Below are 15,146 nucleotides of genomic sequence, written 5' to 3' on the forward strand. Positions count from 1 at the left end.
TCGTTTGATAGGTTATTTATTAGAACACAAAAGACCAATCAGAAGGCTGGAAAAGAATCTAACAGGTCCAAATGATTTACAAGGCAGCGGATGAAATAAATCAGACCGTTTTAAAAAACAATGACAGAGATGTAGCCCTGGTCCTCTGATGTCAACGGCTGCTGTCTGTTAAAACAAATGTCTGATCAGAACTTTACCCATCTACTGTTTGTCTCCACTAGGTGTGTTTCCTTTTTGTTTCTAACTACTAATACCTCTCTCTCTTCATCTCTTACCCCCGGGTTGTATTCACTAGGAACCAAACAGAAGCAAACAGAACAAAACGGGAAGGGACCTACCTGAATTTGCCCAAAAGAATCTCTTGTTATCGTTGCAGAAAGTGTGAACGGTTTCTGTTGCAATGGTTTGTGACTAATGTTACTAATGTATACACCCCAGGTCTGTAGTCAGCTCTGAGTGGGGCATTCAAGGTACACATGGGGCTCCTAAATGTTCAATCAAGTGCTATGTCTGCCCAACCGGGTAAGAATCGGCTATCCCAGAGGGCAAACTACACGTGTCCACTGTCATTGTCCTGACTGATCCTCTATAAGGACCTTGAGTTGGTTTGACACTATGCAGTTGAATTGAATTTACTTTCATGGAATTTGTGTGTTGGATGTGATGGTGGTGTCAAATGTAACTATACAGTAACAATAGTCGAGCCTGGAAGTGAACGAAAAAGGTGGATGTGGAAAGAGAAAAGGCGGTTGTATTTGAGCCTATAGCAGGTGTTCTACAAGAGATGCAGGTTGCTAGGTTACCTGTCGAGGACTGAGGAGTGTTGTAGATATGTTGTTCTGGTGTTGATGGGTCGTGTTCGGTGTCCCATAATGCTGCCTATAACAACAGCTATACGTCTCATTCTCACACACAACAGAATTGTATCAGCATATTATTGGGACTCGTATCATGTTGTTGTATATCATTTCCATATTTTGAAATTAAACATTTATATACTGGTTTTAATGGAACGAATTACCACAGACTGTAATGACAGTCTATACCACAAGGTGGTGCCTGGATCTCTCTCTCACTCGCACACAGACACACACACACACACACACACACACACACACACACACACACACACACACACACACACACACACACACACACACACACACACACACACACACACACACACACACACACTCACAACCTATTCAACTAAGCAACTGAAACATTATTTGATGGATGAGAAGGAATAGATTATTTCACCATCATAGTAGTAACAATTTTCATTCCATGCCTTTCCCACAATTCTGTGATATTTAGCAACACTTAGACCCCACCCCCCCAACACATACTCACACATAAAAGCATGCACACACACAGACACAATCACCCAGTTATAGTAATTCGCTGTGAAATTAAAAGAGAAACCTCTCATCGTTAATCCACCCAAAATCACACGCTCTGATTACATCATCCTAACGAGCAATTAGAACACTGCTGCGCCTCACTCGTATGAATCAAAGCTCAGATGTATCTCATCTGTACAAGTGTGTGTGTGTGAGTGTGCACGTGTGTGTGTGTCACAGTGAACAAAATGAGGTCAGACAACAGTTGTATCTAAATGTATGGATGTTATACATCTGACATATTGACATATTTACTCAGGCATACGGAGCAGAGGTAGGGGAATATATACACACACACACACGTAGACACCCACACACACGTAGACACCCACATATACACACACAAACACACACACGGTCCCCATTCCCAGTGACCCTGGTCTGTGTGGTGAAGCCTGCAGGATATTTTAGTCTTAGTCACTCATGTTAGAACACACATATTAACCCACACATCCTCAAATATATCTTTCTGCATCACTCTGTTGTTCTCTCTCCATCTCCGTCTCTTCATATCTCTGTGAGAAGTGAGACAGTAAGAGATATGGACAGACAGTAGAGAGAGAAAGATATGGACAGACAGTAGAGAGAGAAAGATGTGGACAGACAATAGAGAAGGTAAGAGATAGGGACAGACAGTAGAGACAGTAAGAGATATGGACAGACAGTAGAGACAGTAAGAGATATGGACAGACAGTAGAGACAGTAAGAGATATGGACAGACAGTAGAGACAGTAAGAGATATGGACAGACAGTAGAGACAGTAAGAGATATGGACAGACAGTAGAGAGAGGTATGGACAGACAGTAGAGAGAGAGAGGTATGGACAGACAGTAGAGAGAGAAAGATATGGACAGACAGTAGAGAGAGAAAGATATGGACAGACAGTAGAGAGATATGGACAGACAGTAGAGAGATATGGACAGACAGAGACAGTAAGAGATATGGACAGACAGAAGAGAAAGATATGGACAGACAGTAGAGAAAGATATGGACAGACAGTAGAGAGAGAAAGATATGGACAGACAGTAGAGAGAGAGAGAGATGGACAGACAGTAGAGAGAGATAGTAGAGAGAGAAAGAAATTAGGACAGACAGTAGAGAGAGAAAGACATGGACAGACAGTAGAGAGAGAAAGATATGGACAGACAGTAGAGAAGGTAAGAGATATGTACAGACAGTAGAGAGAAAGATATGGACAGACAGTAGAGAAGGTAAGAGATATGGACAGACAGTAGAGAGAGATATGGACAGACAGTAGAGAGAGATATGGACAGACAGTAGAGAGAGAAAGATATGGACAGACAGTAGAGACAGTAAGAGATATGGACAGACAATAAACAAAGGTATGGACAGACAGTAGAGACAGTAAGAGATATGGACAGACAGTAGAGAGAAAAATAAATTAGGACAGACAGTAGAGAAAGATATGGACAGACAGTAGAGACAGTAAGAGATATGGACAGACAGTAGAGAGAAAAATAAATTAGGACAGACAGTAGAGAAAGATATGGACAGACAGTAGAGACAGTAAGAGATATGGACAGACAGAGAGAGAAAGATATGGACAGACAGTAGAGACAGTAAAAGATATGGACAGACAATAGAGAAAGATATGGACAGACAGTAGAGAGAAAGATATGGACAGACAGTAGAAAGAGAAAGATATGGACAGACAGTAGAGAGAGAAAGGTATGGACAGACAGTAGAGACAGTAAGAGATATGGACAGACAGTAGAGAGAGGTATGGACAGACAGTAGAGAGAGAGAGGTATGGACAGACAGTAGAGAGAGAAAGAAATTAAGACAGACAGTAGAGAGAAAGATATGGACAGACAGTAGAGAGAGAGAGATATGGACAGACAGTAGAGAGAGAAAGATATGGACAGACAGAGAGAAGGGTTTGAGACAGACAGTAGAGAGAGAAAGATATGGACAGACAGAGAGAAGGGTTTGAGACAGACAGTAGAGAGAGAAAGATATGGACAGACAGTAGAGAGAGAAAGATCTAGACAGACAGTAGAGAGAGAAAGATATGGACAGACAGAGAGAAGGGTTTGAGACAGACAGTAGAGAGAGAAAGATATGGACAGACAGTAGAGAGAGAAAGATCTAGACAGACAGTAGAGAGAGAAAGATCTAGACAGACAGTAGAGAGAGAAAGATATGGACAGACAGTAGAGAGAGAAAGATATGGACAGACAGTAGAGAGAGAAAGATATGGACAGACAGTAGAGAGAGAAAGATCTAGACAGACAGTAGAGAGAGAAAGATATGGACAGACAGAGAGAAGGGTTTGAGACAGACAGTAGAGAGAGAAAGATCTAGACAGACAGTAGAGAGAGAAAGATATGGACAGACAGAGAGAAGGGTTTGAGACAGACAGTAGAGAGAGAAAGATATGGACAGACAGTAGAGAGAGAAAGATCTAGACAGACAGTAGAGAGAGAAAGATATGGACAGACAGAGAGAAGGGTTTGAGACAGACAGTAGAGAGAGAAAGATATGGACAGACAGTAGAGAGAGAAAGATCTAGACAGACAGTAGAGAGAGAAAGATATGGACAGACAGAGAGAAGGGTTTGAGACAGGCAGAGCAGAGGCCTTTGTGTTGTTCTGTTGAATCACTCCTCAAATGAAGGCCACTTCAGACCTCCGGACAGCTCTACACACACACACACACTGCTGCAGAGCGTTGAGACGTCTGTGATGGAGTGTGTGTGTGTATAGAGGCCAGATGGTGAGGGCCCTAGGGATAGTCAACCAGGACTGACTCACTGGGAGGGGGGGGGGGGCTAACTCTCTCTCCTCCTTCCCTCGCTCTATCTCCTCTCCCTCTACACTTCTCTCTTTACCTCTTCCTTCTCTTTCTCTCTCGTCTCTCTCTCTCTCTCTCTCTCTCAGGAGTATAGATTTTATAAAGGGGTTTGCAGGGACTAACCAATAGTAGAATTCATTAAAGATATCTTATAACAACCCACATCCTTGTGTGTGTGTGTGTGTGTGTGTGTGTGTGTGTGTGTGTGTGTGTGTGTGTGTGTGTGTGTGTGTGTATGTGTATGTGTGTGTGTGTGTGTGTGTGTGTGTGCGTATCAATAGAGGATCCTTTTCACTACTCCAGGGATAACAGCGGTATTCTTGACAACTAAGACTCCTCTAACCTAATGTCTATGCTTCAGCTCAGTGGGCTAACACGGTCTTGAGATACATAAACCATCAATGCGGGTCAGTCACACAAACTTCAATGAATTTACAAATCAATGTTTTCTTAGTCAAGGAGTTTATAGCCATTACCTGGAAACACAAGTTTAAAAAAACAGTAGCCCATGAAAAAGGACAGTAATATAATATTAGTATTTACATTGGTAATAAAAACAAAAAGGTAAATAAAGGACATCTCTGGAAAATGCAGCATTTCTGTTTCTTAGAAGTCATAATGCAAGTTCATAGAAACACAATGAAGTAGAATACACTCATTCACACACATAAACACACATGCAAGACAGACACACTCTCACACACATACACACACATGCAGACTAACACCAGTATTCAACAGTTCTATTATCAAAAGAGGATATCCACTACAGAACAAAAAGTCATTCTGCTACTAGGCAACCGATGCACACAGACCACACCCACAAGTCTATACAGTCTTTTGTCAACATTTATGTTAATGTATTGTCAGTGGGGATTTGATTAGCCACAAATTAGCTTAAAAATAATTGATATTATTGCATGTAATTTTATACAATTGGAGGTGGTTGGTTGAGTCTCTGTGTGTGTGTGTGAAAAATCTAAAATCCTTAATTTTCAATTTTCATAAAAGTAGTGCACTGTATTAGCGGTCTGTAGCGCGGACCCCCACCACCAAACTACTTTCCGCAGCTATGTGTGTGTGTGTGTGTGTGTGTGTGTGTGTGTGTGTGTGTGTGTGTGTGTGTGTGTGTGTGTGTGTGTGTGTGTGTGTGTGTGTGTGTGTGTGAGTGTGTTGATCTGTTCACATTGTTAAGCCAATTGTCCCCTCCAGCCTTTGTCTCCCCCTCTTTGTTTACTGTCGTAATCCTCTCCAAGATGTTCACTTTCCTTCCTCCTTTTCCCCTCCTCTTCTTCATCTCTACAGTAAGTCAGTGGAATGGAAACCTGAGAGAGATCCTATATACAGTATAGTATAGTACAGCTGGTGAGTATAGTCAGCATAGTTGTATTCTAGTCAGATAGTAGTCGGTGGTAAACCAACTACTAGAGATGCTATAGTTTCTGTTGTCTTCAGTGATCCAGTCTCCATGCTCCTGAAGACCTTCCCTCAGACACGCTCCACCTCCACTGTTAGACCCTGACTTAGCAGTGTTCTATGTCGCGTTATAACCTCCACTACTGTTAGACCTTGACTTAACAGTCCTCCCAAGTCTTACTCTGCAGTGTCTTGTAGGTTTTGCTGTTATGTCGCATCTTAACTCCTTTAAGTCATCTCATGTCCTTCTCCTACTCTGCAGTGTCTTGTGGAACAGCTATTTGTCTGTTTCCATCATGACCCTTTCTCAGTATTGAAGTAGTGTTCTTGATTATTGTCAATCCTCTATGCCAAGTTATAACCTCCATTATATTATATTTTAACTCCTAAGTTGTCTCATAACCTCCTCTCACTCATTTAAGTCATGTAGTAGTTCTCCTGACTGTTAGGTCTCCCCAAACTGTGTCACATTTAATAACTTCCCCTGACTGTTAGGTCTCCCCAAACTGTGTCACATTTAATTACGTCCCCTGACTGTATGGTTACGTAGTGGTACTACTGTCTATATTAACTGCTCTATGTCGTCTTATAACCTCTTGCTCTATAAGTTCCCATATGTTCTCTTCTAACCTCATAGTCTGTTTTTAGTAGTGTTACTGTCTATTATAACGCCTCTATGTCGCGTTATAATCTCCTCTCTGTCTGCATGGTCTTGTAATAGACTTCTTGATCAGCGCGGCTGTGGGCTGAGACAGTGGGCCGGCGGGGGAGGGTCATAGAGCGGGGGAGGGGGGGAGAGTAACTGTCCAACAGCAGATCTGGATGAGGAGGGGGAGGGAGGGGGGAGTAGAAGGGGGGAGGAGGGGGAGGGAGGGGGGAGTAGAAGGTGGGAGAAGGGGGAGGCAGGGGGGAGGAGATGGGCTGAGGAGGTGGAGGTAGAGTGGAGGAAGAGAAGGGAGGGAGTGGAGAGGAGATGGGGTGAGGAGGGGGAGGCAGGGTGGAGGAAGAGAAGGGAGGGAGTGGAGAGGAGATGGGGTGAGGAGGGGGAGGCAGGGGGGAGGGATCCGTCTGGCTGGGAGAGGAGGAACAGATAGAGTCTGATTTCACAGGAAGTGTTCGGTATTCCCGATATTCCGGTGCGGTGACTTTCTCCTGGCGCTGCAGCGCCCCCCTCTGGCCCTGCTCACCGACGCTCCCCAGGCTCCCGCTGGTGGTGTTCCTCCGTTCCCAGGGGGTCCCGTTACTGTCAGCTGTTACTCTGGCCCCCAGGGTCCCGTTACTCCCGGTACTGGCACTGCTAGACACCCTGACCACAGGGTGATGAGGGGCGTGAGCGTCTATGGTGACAATACTCCCGGTAACGCTCCCAGTAACGCTCCCGGTAACACTCCCGGTGTGGCTGTCATGGTCAGAGGGGACCCGGTAGTACGGAGACTCAGAGCTTCCTGTTGAAGACCCTCCCCCACATGAAGAGGCGGAGTCAGAGCCCTTGGCAGAGGAGCTGATTGGTCCATGCTGCTTGGACATGGCAATGACCTATAGGATGAACAGAGGAGACAGTTAGCTAGTTCCTTCAGCTAGTTAGAATGTAAATCAACAGTTAATTTAGCTAGTTAGAATGTAAATCAACAGTTCATTTAGCTAGTTACTTCAGCTAGTTAGAATGTAAATCAACAGTTCATTTAGCTAGTTAGAATGTAAATCAACAGTTAATTTAGCAAGTTACTTCAGCTAGTTAGAATGTAAATCAACAGTTCATTTAGCTAGTTACTTCAGCTAGTTAGAATGTAAATAAACAGTTCATTTAGCTAGTTACTTCAGCTAGTTAGAATGTAAATAAACAGTTCATTTAGCTAGTTACTTCAGCTAGTTAGAATGTAACAGTTCATTTAGCTAGTTCCTTCAGCTAGTTAGAATGTAAATAAACAGTTCATTTAGCTAGTTACTTCAGCTAGTTAGAATGTAAATCAACAGTTCATTTAGCTAGTTAGAATGTAAATCAACAGTTCATTTAGCTAGTTACTTCAGCTAGTTAGAATGTAACAGTTCATTTAGCTAGTTCCTTCAGCTAGTTAGAATGTAACAGTTCATTTAGCTAGTTACTTCAGCTAGTTAGAATGTAAATCAACAGTTAATTTAGCAAGTTACTTCAGCTAGTTAGAATGTAAATAAACAGTTCATTTAGCTAGTTACTTCAGCTAGTTAGAATGTAACAGTTCATTTAGCTAGTTCCTTCAGCTAGTTAGAATGTAAATAAACAGTTCATTTAGCTAGTTACTTCAGCTAGTTAGAATGTAAATCAACAGTTCATTTAGATAGTTACTTCAGCTAGTTAGAATGTAAATCAACAGTTCATTTAGCTAGTTACTTCAGCTAGTTAGAATGTAAATCAACAGTTCATTTAGCTAGTTACTTCAGCTAGTTAGAATGTAAATCAACAGTTTATTTAGCTAGTTACTTCAGCTTGTTAGAATGTAACAGTTCATTTAGCTAGTTACTTCAGCTTGTTAGAATGTAACAGTTCATTTTAGCTAACTCAGATTTGATATTTAGCTCACCTGCGCCACTCGCGGCTGATTGGGCGGCTGGGTGGGCACACGAGGAGTCGTCACAGGGATAGGCCCCTCCCTGGCTCGTTCCCCTCCCTGGTTAAGTGACATCAACTTGGCACGCGTCACCGCGCTCTTAGGGGAGACGGGGGGAGGTAGAGAGGAGACATAAGGAGGCAAAGGGGAGACCGTAGGAGGTAGAGGGGAGACAGTAGGGGGGTGTCTAATCCCCTCCTTAGGGATATGCACCAGTGGGGCTGGCGCTGGGGTAGCCATGGCAACGGCTCTATTGGCTGACTGTACCGTCGGATAGAGGGAGGGAGGATTCATCACCCCTGTCTCCCCTGCCTCACCCCCTCCTCCTGCACTTCCCTCTCCTCCGCCAGATCCGTCCGTCTCTCCCTCCTCCTCGCTCCGTCTCTCCGTAGAGCGCTGCTGTCTCCACTCCTGCACCAGCGGTGGTCGCAGCCTGACAGATCACACATGATATGTTTGACTTGACGATTAATACCAGGGTGGTATGACACACACCTACAACACACACTAGTCACAAACGTACCTTGGTTGTGACCTGCGGGGGTCGAAGGACAGGTGGAAGGTCATGTGACGCTGGTTGGAGGGGTCGTCTCCGGGGGGCGAGGTGCTGCTGCTGCCGTTGGCGACGCGGGGTAAGGTATTGCTGAATGTTACCATGGTTTCCTTTCCCATGGGGCCGCGGGGTGCCAGGAGCTCCACGTCAGCACTGGCCCTCTTCAGAGATGCTACGCTGGCCTTCTCCCTACGAACCTACAGAACAACATAGCGTGGCTAACTACTAATACTAACCACTAATACATATCCTCTCTCCCTTCATCTCTTACCTTGCAGCGTCCAGTCCCCAGTTCCTCCCTGCTGTCTGAGGGTCTGGGTGTCTTGCTGCGGTACAGAGAGCCGTGCTGAGAAGCATGACCTCTCTGGGCTCGTCCCCTCACCACCACCTCCCTCTGCTGCTGGGGGGGAGAGGCAGCCCTCCGGACAGGCTGGGGGAGGCAGTCCTCCTCGGATGACCTGAAGTTACCTACTGCATACAGAGACTAGAGGGAGGGAGGGGAAGGAGAGGTGGAGATAGCGATAGAGAGAGAGATAGAAGCGTGAAATTTGTTGAGACAGGTTTTCTAAAAAAGAACTGTGAAATTCTCCCCCTGAGAACTCTTAAAAGATTATTAATTCCCATCTCTCTCTCTGTCTCTTTCTCAGTCTACCCCCCCAGACGCACACAAAGTCGTACACACACAAAAACACAAAGTCGACCCCCCCCCCCCCCACACACACACACACTCACCAGGTAGACTCCTATGCCAGCTCCTATGGCGTAGCCAACATAGACGTCTCTGGGATGGCAGCGGTGTTGTGTGATCTGAGTCAGTCCGGCTATGCCTGCAGCCAGACAGTATCCAAACACCAGCACCGGCTTCACCAACTTAGTACTACTGCTGATCACACTGTTCAAATACATCTACACACACACACACACACACACACACACACACACACACACACACACACACACACACACACACAAAGTTAGAACTATTGCAGATGGTATTGTTTCCAATTTTAACTTCAAATGCATCTTCATAAAGTCAGACAGACAGGCAGACAAGTTAGTAGCTGTCAGTGCTTACAGAGATGTAGACAGCAGCAAAGCCAGAGAGCGTTGCATGCTGGGACGGAAATGTTTTCCTGAAGAGAAGGAGAGAGAGAGAGGAGAGGAGCGAGAGGGAGATGTGATGCAGAGAGAGAGAAAGAGAGGTGGAGGTGTTATTGAAGCTGGAGAACACAAAGTGTGTGTGTGTGTGTGTGTGTGTGTGTGTGTGTGTGTGTGTGTGTGTGTGTGTGTGTGTGTGTGTGTGTGTGTGTGTGTGTGTGTGTGTGTGTGTGTGTGTGTGTTACCTGGCTGACAGGATGGCATACAGATCTTTCCCAGAGCAGATGTCCTGTGTGATGTAATTGTTCTGGTCACATGATATCCCAGGCAGCGTGTAATTGGGCTGACAGACAGTCAGGAAGAAAGGGGTGGGATAACCAGTAGCCAATTGGATGATGTCTGTCATTAGAGCTGTTGCCAGGAGACCAAATACATGAACACCTGGGGGAGAAGGAGGTGGAGAGAGGGGGAGACAGGGAGAAGGGATGGAGGAGGAGAGAGAGGGGGGAGACAGGGAGAAGGGATGGAGGAGGAGAGAGGGGGAGACAGGGAGAAGGGATGGAGGAGGAGAGAGGGGGAGACAGGGAGAAGGGATGGAGGAGGAGAGAGAGGGGGAGACAGGGAGAAGGGATGGAGAAGGAGAGAGAGGGGGGAGACAGGGAGAAGGGATGGAGAAGGAGAGAGGGGGGAGACAGGGAGAAGGGATGGAGGAGGAGAGAGAGGGGGGAGACAGAGAGAAGGGATGGAGGAGGAGAGGGGGGGAGACAGGGAGAAGGGATGGAGAAGGAGAGAGGGGTAGGGAGGGAGGAGCATGCACCAGGTAAGAGTTATCTGAAACATCTGAAGACGTCTCGTCTGTCCTCATTCCCTCTACATCTCTCTCCCTTGTTCTCAACTTCTTGTTTTAACTGGAACAGGCCTGAAGTAGATTCTCTCCCTAGACTAGCATTACTCTCTGAAGTAGATTATCTCCCTGGTCTATCATTACACTCTGAAGTAGATTCTCTCCCTAAACTAGCATTACTCTCTGAAGTAGATTATCTCCCTAGACTAGCATTACTCTCCGAAGTAGATTATCTCCCTAGACTAGCATTACTCTCCGAAGTAGATTCTCTCCCTAGACTAGCATTACTCTCTGAAGTAGATTATCTCCCTGGTCTATCATTACACTCTGAAGTAGATTCTCTCCCTAGACTAACATTACTCCCTGAAGTAGATTCTCTCCCTAGACTATCATTACTCCCTGAAGTAGATTCTCTCCCTGGTCTATCATTACTCCCTGAAGTAGATTCTCTCCCTGGGCTATCATTACTCCCTGAAGTAGATTCTCTCCCTAGACTATCATTACTCCCTGAAGTAGATTCTCTACCTAGGCTATCATTACTCCCTGAAGTAGATTCTCTCCCTGGGCTATCATTACTCCCTGAAGTAGATTCTCTCCCTAGACTATCATTACTCCCTGAAGTAGATTCTCTCCCTGGTCTATCATTACTCTCTGAAGTAGATTCTCTCCCTAGTCTATCATTACTCTCTGAAGTAGATTCTCTACCTAGGCTATCATTACTCTCTGAAGTAGATTCTCTCCCTAGACTATCATTACTCCCTGAAGTAGATTCTCTCCCTGGGCTATCATTACTCCCTGAAGTAGATTCTCTCCCTGGGCTATCATTACTCCCTGAAGTAGATTCTCTCCCTGGGCTATCATTACTCCCTGAAGTAGATTCTCTCCCTGGTCTATCATTACTCTCTGAAGTAGATTCTCTCCCTAGTCTATCATTACTCTCTGAAGTAGATTCTCTACCTAGGCTATCATTACTCTCTGAAGTAGATTCTCTCCCTAGACTATCATTACTCCCTGAAGTAGATTCTCTCCCCTGGGCTATCATTACTCCCTGAAGTAGATTCTCTCCCTGGGCTATCATTACTCCCTGAAGTAGATTCTCTCCCTGGGCTAGCATTACTCTCTGAAGTAGATTCTCTCCCTGGGCTAGCATTACTCTCTGAAGTAGATTCTCTCCCTGGGCTATCATTACTATCTGAAATGTGCACCTGTTCACTCGCATTTGAGGATTCAAGCGTAAATAACAGGTACGTACCAACAAAGCGAACAGTCCTCCGTAGGAAGGAGTTGAAGTTACACCCTCCAGCAATGATGGATCCTTCAGCTTTCCTCTGTTTGACTCTGGACTGGTAACAATACACCAGCCCTTCACCCAGCATGATCTATTCACACACACACACACAATTAGTCACGCACCCTGATGCTGATAGGCTGTTCATTGATCAGAGCCTATTGATTGTAGGTTTTGACGGTGTGTGTACTAACCGAGGCAGCCGGTCCTGCGAAGGCCAGGCTCAGCAACATCAGCAGAGGGATCAGTTCGTCTCCTGTCTCCAGGTAGGGCAACGACAGGTCACGGTCATAGCAATGGAACCCAGGGGTCGCCGGGGACAACAGGTCTGTCAACTCCATGAAGTAGAGAGAGACAAGGGAGGAGAGGACGATGGGGAGCTAGACAGAAAGAGAGAGAGAGAGAGAGAGAGACAGAGAGAGAGACAGACAGACACAGAGAGCGAGAGAGAGAGAGAGGGAGGGAGCGAGTGAGCAAAGGAGAGAGAGAGAGAGAGAAAGGGAGAGAGGTAAGAGGGAGATATTATCTTACTAACAGCCATAGTGAGTGGTATACATTAAATGCAGTACACACACCTCAATGAAGTAGAAGCATGGTAGAAGTGTCATGCTGTCTTTGGGAGGTTTCTTCTTGGTCTTGGCTTTTGGTGACGACATCATCCTGGTGTTGGTCCAATCAGAGTCTAGGGACAGACAGAAGGGGAGGAGTTAGTCATCACACTGGTGGCGTTCCAGGTGGCATACATTACAGAGGCGTTGTTGCACAGTATCAGCTTGTTAAGTCATATTCTGATACTACTTCCACATGGACTGGTCCTTTGCAGCAAACCGAAGCGAACATCTGTTGTGTTGGTCCCTCAACTCCAAATGAACGGAACATCAGAACACACACACACACACGCCTCAATGGTGTGCTATCTCTGTTTCCCACATCGCTCTCTCTTTGTTCTCTCTAACTCGTTCTCTAAATTCAGGACAATGGAGTGGACACAGGACAGTGCCATAGTTACAGTAACTCAGAGAGAAAGAAGCAGGGAGTTGACACACAGCTCCCTCCTTTAGCCCGGAGTTATTCTACTGTAACTATGGCGCTGTCCACTGCATGGTCCTGAACTCAGAGAGAGAGAGAGAAAAACCTGTCCTGATTTAGAACCACTGATTCTCTCAGGCACTAGTGTCAAACTCACCCCGCCTTGCCTCTCCTCCCCACACACACACACACACACACACACACACACACAGAGTGCTGAATTACCTCTGTCCCGCGGGTTGTGTGTGTTAGCAGAGGCCCGTCTTGCCCTCCCCCCTCGCCGAGGTCTAGCGTGCTGCTCCAGTTTTCCGTTCAAACGTTAATCCATCTTCACGCGCTGCCAGTTGTTTTACGCCCCCAAAACACACATACACACACATAAGGTTGTTTAGGGTGGTCAGATTCTCCGCGGATAGAGAGGACGGTAGAATGATAAAGGGAGAATGGATAGATGGGTAAGACGAAAGGGGAAAGTCCTATATTCGCTATTTCTCCGTTATTTTCCCTTCTGATCGCGCGTGTGTGGATAGACTCCGAGGTTTCACGTGCCTTCTACCGGTTCGCCCCAGTCCCCGTCAGCCACGCTATGTTCGAACAGCCCACACAAACTCAAACAGCGCTCAGAAACGAACCGATATCTCACTTGAAGGACCGCCGCTCACAGAGAGCCTCGCGCACACAAAGGCATGGGGGGCGCGAGAGGGCGGGGGGAGACGAGGGGAGGAGACCGACTGCTCCTTCACACACACACAAACGCCCCTCCTCTCACCACTCCAAATTCCTAATGGTAGTCCACCACCACCATAAAGCTGGGCAAAACAAAGCGATGGATTTTGGTGCGTGTTTGGGTATGCGCGTGCATGAGTGAAAGCATGCGTGTCTGTTTGATTCTGAGTGTTTCTTCGAATATATTCCCCTTTTAGAACATTCTATTTTAAATGTAAAGGCTATTCATTTTAGGCCAAATGATTCTGATCCCCCCATCTCTCTTCCTCTTTTCGTATTTTGTTAGTTTTATTTTGTGTAGACCTAGCCCAGTAGGGTGGGGTTGGGTTGGGTTCTGACCACGTGCCTGTGACTGCTGCTGCGGTGTGTATTTGCGTCTCTTCATTCAACAAACGTGCTCACAGATGCGCGCTCACACATCTTCTGCCTCTGACTGTCTGATTTACCATGACATGTACACATGCAAACCTTTCTCCCACGGTTATAAATACACACACACACACACACACACACACACACACACACACACACACACACACACACCCTTTTCGCCTGGACTGGTCACAGCTGGGTGGCTAATAAACTCATCGCTCACTCACACACAAATACATATAAAGAAGACTCCAACCTATCAGCACTAGCCTACAGACAACAGAGAAGACTCCAACCTATCAGCACTAGCCTACAGACAACAGAGAAGACTCCAACCTATCAGCACTAGCCTGCAGACAACAGAGAAGACTCCAACCTATCAGCACTAGCCTGCAGACAACAGAGAAGACTCCAACCTATCAGCACTAGCCTACAGACAACAGAGAAGACTCCAACCTATCAGCACTAGCCTGCAGACAACAGAGAAGACTCCAACCTATCAGCACTAGCCTGCAGACAACAGAGAAGACTCCAACCTATCAGCACTAGCCTGCAGACAACAGAGAAAACTCCAACCAATCAGCACTAGCCTACAGACAACAGAGAAGACTCCAACCTATCAGCACTAGCCTGCAGACAACAGAGAAGACTCCAACCTACCAGCACTAAATATATGATTCTATCTCTACCTGTATTCTCTGTAAATGCAGCCTGGTCACCAGAAATACCACAGCAATCAGTAGCTCTATTGATATCTTCTGCCTGTCCATGTGGCAGGGCAACTTTTCATTTGTTTCTGTTTACATAAATAAATACAGAAGTAAATGAATTAAATATGTTTAGAGTGCATGGGTCTGAGTGTGTCTTTATAAATGTGAGTCCCAATTTACAGCTTCTAATGGCTAGAGGCATCCTCTTCATCCTTTCATCTCTTCCCTGTCCCCTCCTCTTCTCCGTCTATGAACCATATGCAGAACACAAATGCCCCCTTCTGGCCACGGGATGCCACATGCCACAA

The 15,146-nt window shown here is 45.9% G+C and overlaps 1 protein-coding gene across 1 annotated transcript; it reads right to left on the minus strand.

Annotated features, from left to right (window-relative positions):
• Positions 1–4,662: 4,662 nt before the first annotated feature.
• Positions 4,663–13,731, minus strand: LOC106591654 (phospholipid phosphatase-related protein type 3). The gene is made up of 11 exons (XM_045697766.2): positions 13,256–13,731; positions 12,577–12,683; positions 12,196–12,381; positions 11,966–12,092; positions 10,115–10,310; positions 9,847–9,904; positions 9,504–9,677; positions 9,043–9,255; positions 8,742–8,968; positions 8,192–8,651; positions 4,663–7,169 (listed from the first exon to the last, which is right to left on the minus strand). Exons 2-11 carry the CDS (start codon positions 12,658–12,660, stop codon positions 6,318–6,320), a joined length of 2,577 nt encoding a protein of 858 aa, XP_045553722.2. The 5' UTR covers positions 12,661–12,683; positions 13,256–13,731; the 3' UTR covers positions 4,663–6,317.
• Positions 13,732–15,146: the final 1,415 nt, after the last annotated feature.

Source organism: Salmo salar, chromosome 16 (assembly GCF_965601325.2).
Source record: "Salmo salar chromosome 16, fSalSal1, whole genome shotgun sequence".
Taxonomy (NCBI): Eukaryota; Metazoa; Chordata; class Actinopteri; order Salmoniformes; family Salmonidae; genus Salmo; species Salmo salar.

What these genes read in the sequence shown, in the direction of transcription:
- LOC106591654 (XM_045697766.2), bottom strand. Translation starts at nt 12,660, where the DNA reads ATGATGTCGTCACCAAAAGCCAAGACCAAGAAGAAACCTCCCAAAGAC. An exon ending in TATGCCATCCTGTCAGCCAG is followed by an intron (nt 9,905 to 10,114) that starts GTAACACACACA and finishes CCTTCTCTTCAG; the next exon opens with GAAAACATTTCCGTCCCAGC. An exon ending in TTGCTGCTGTCTACATCTCT is followed by an intron (nt 9,678 to 9,846) that starts GTAAGCACTGAC and finishes GTGTGTGTGTAG; the next exon opens with ATGTATTTGAACAGTGTGAT.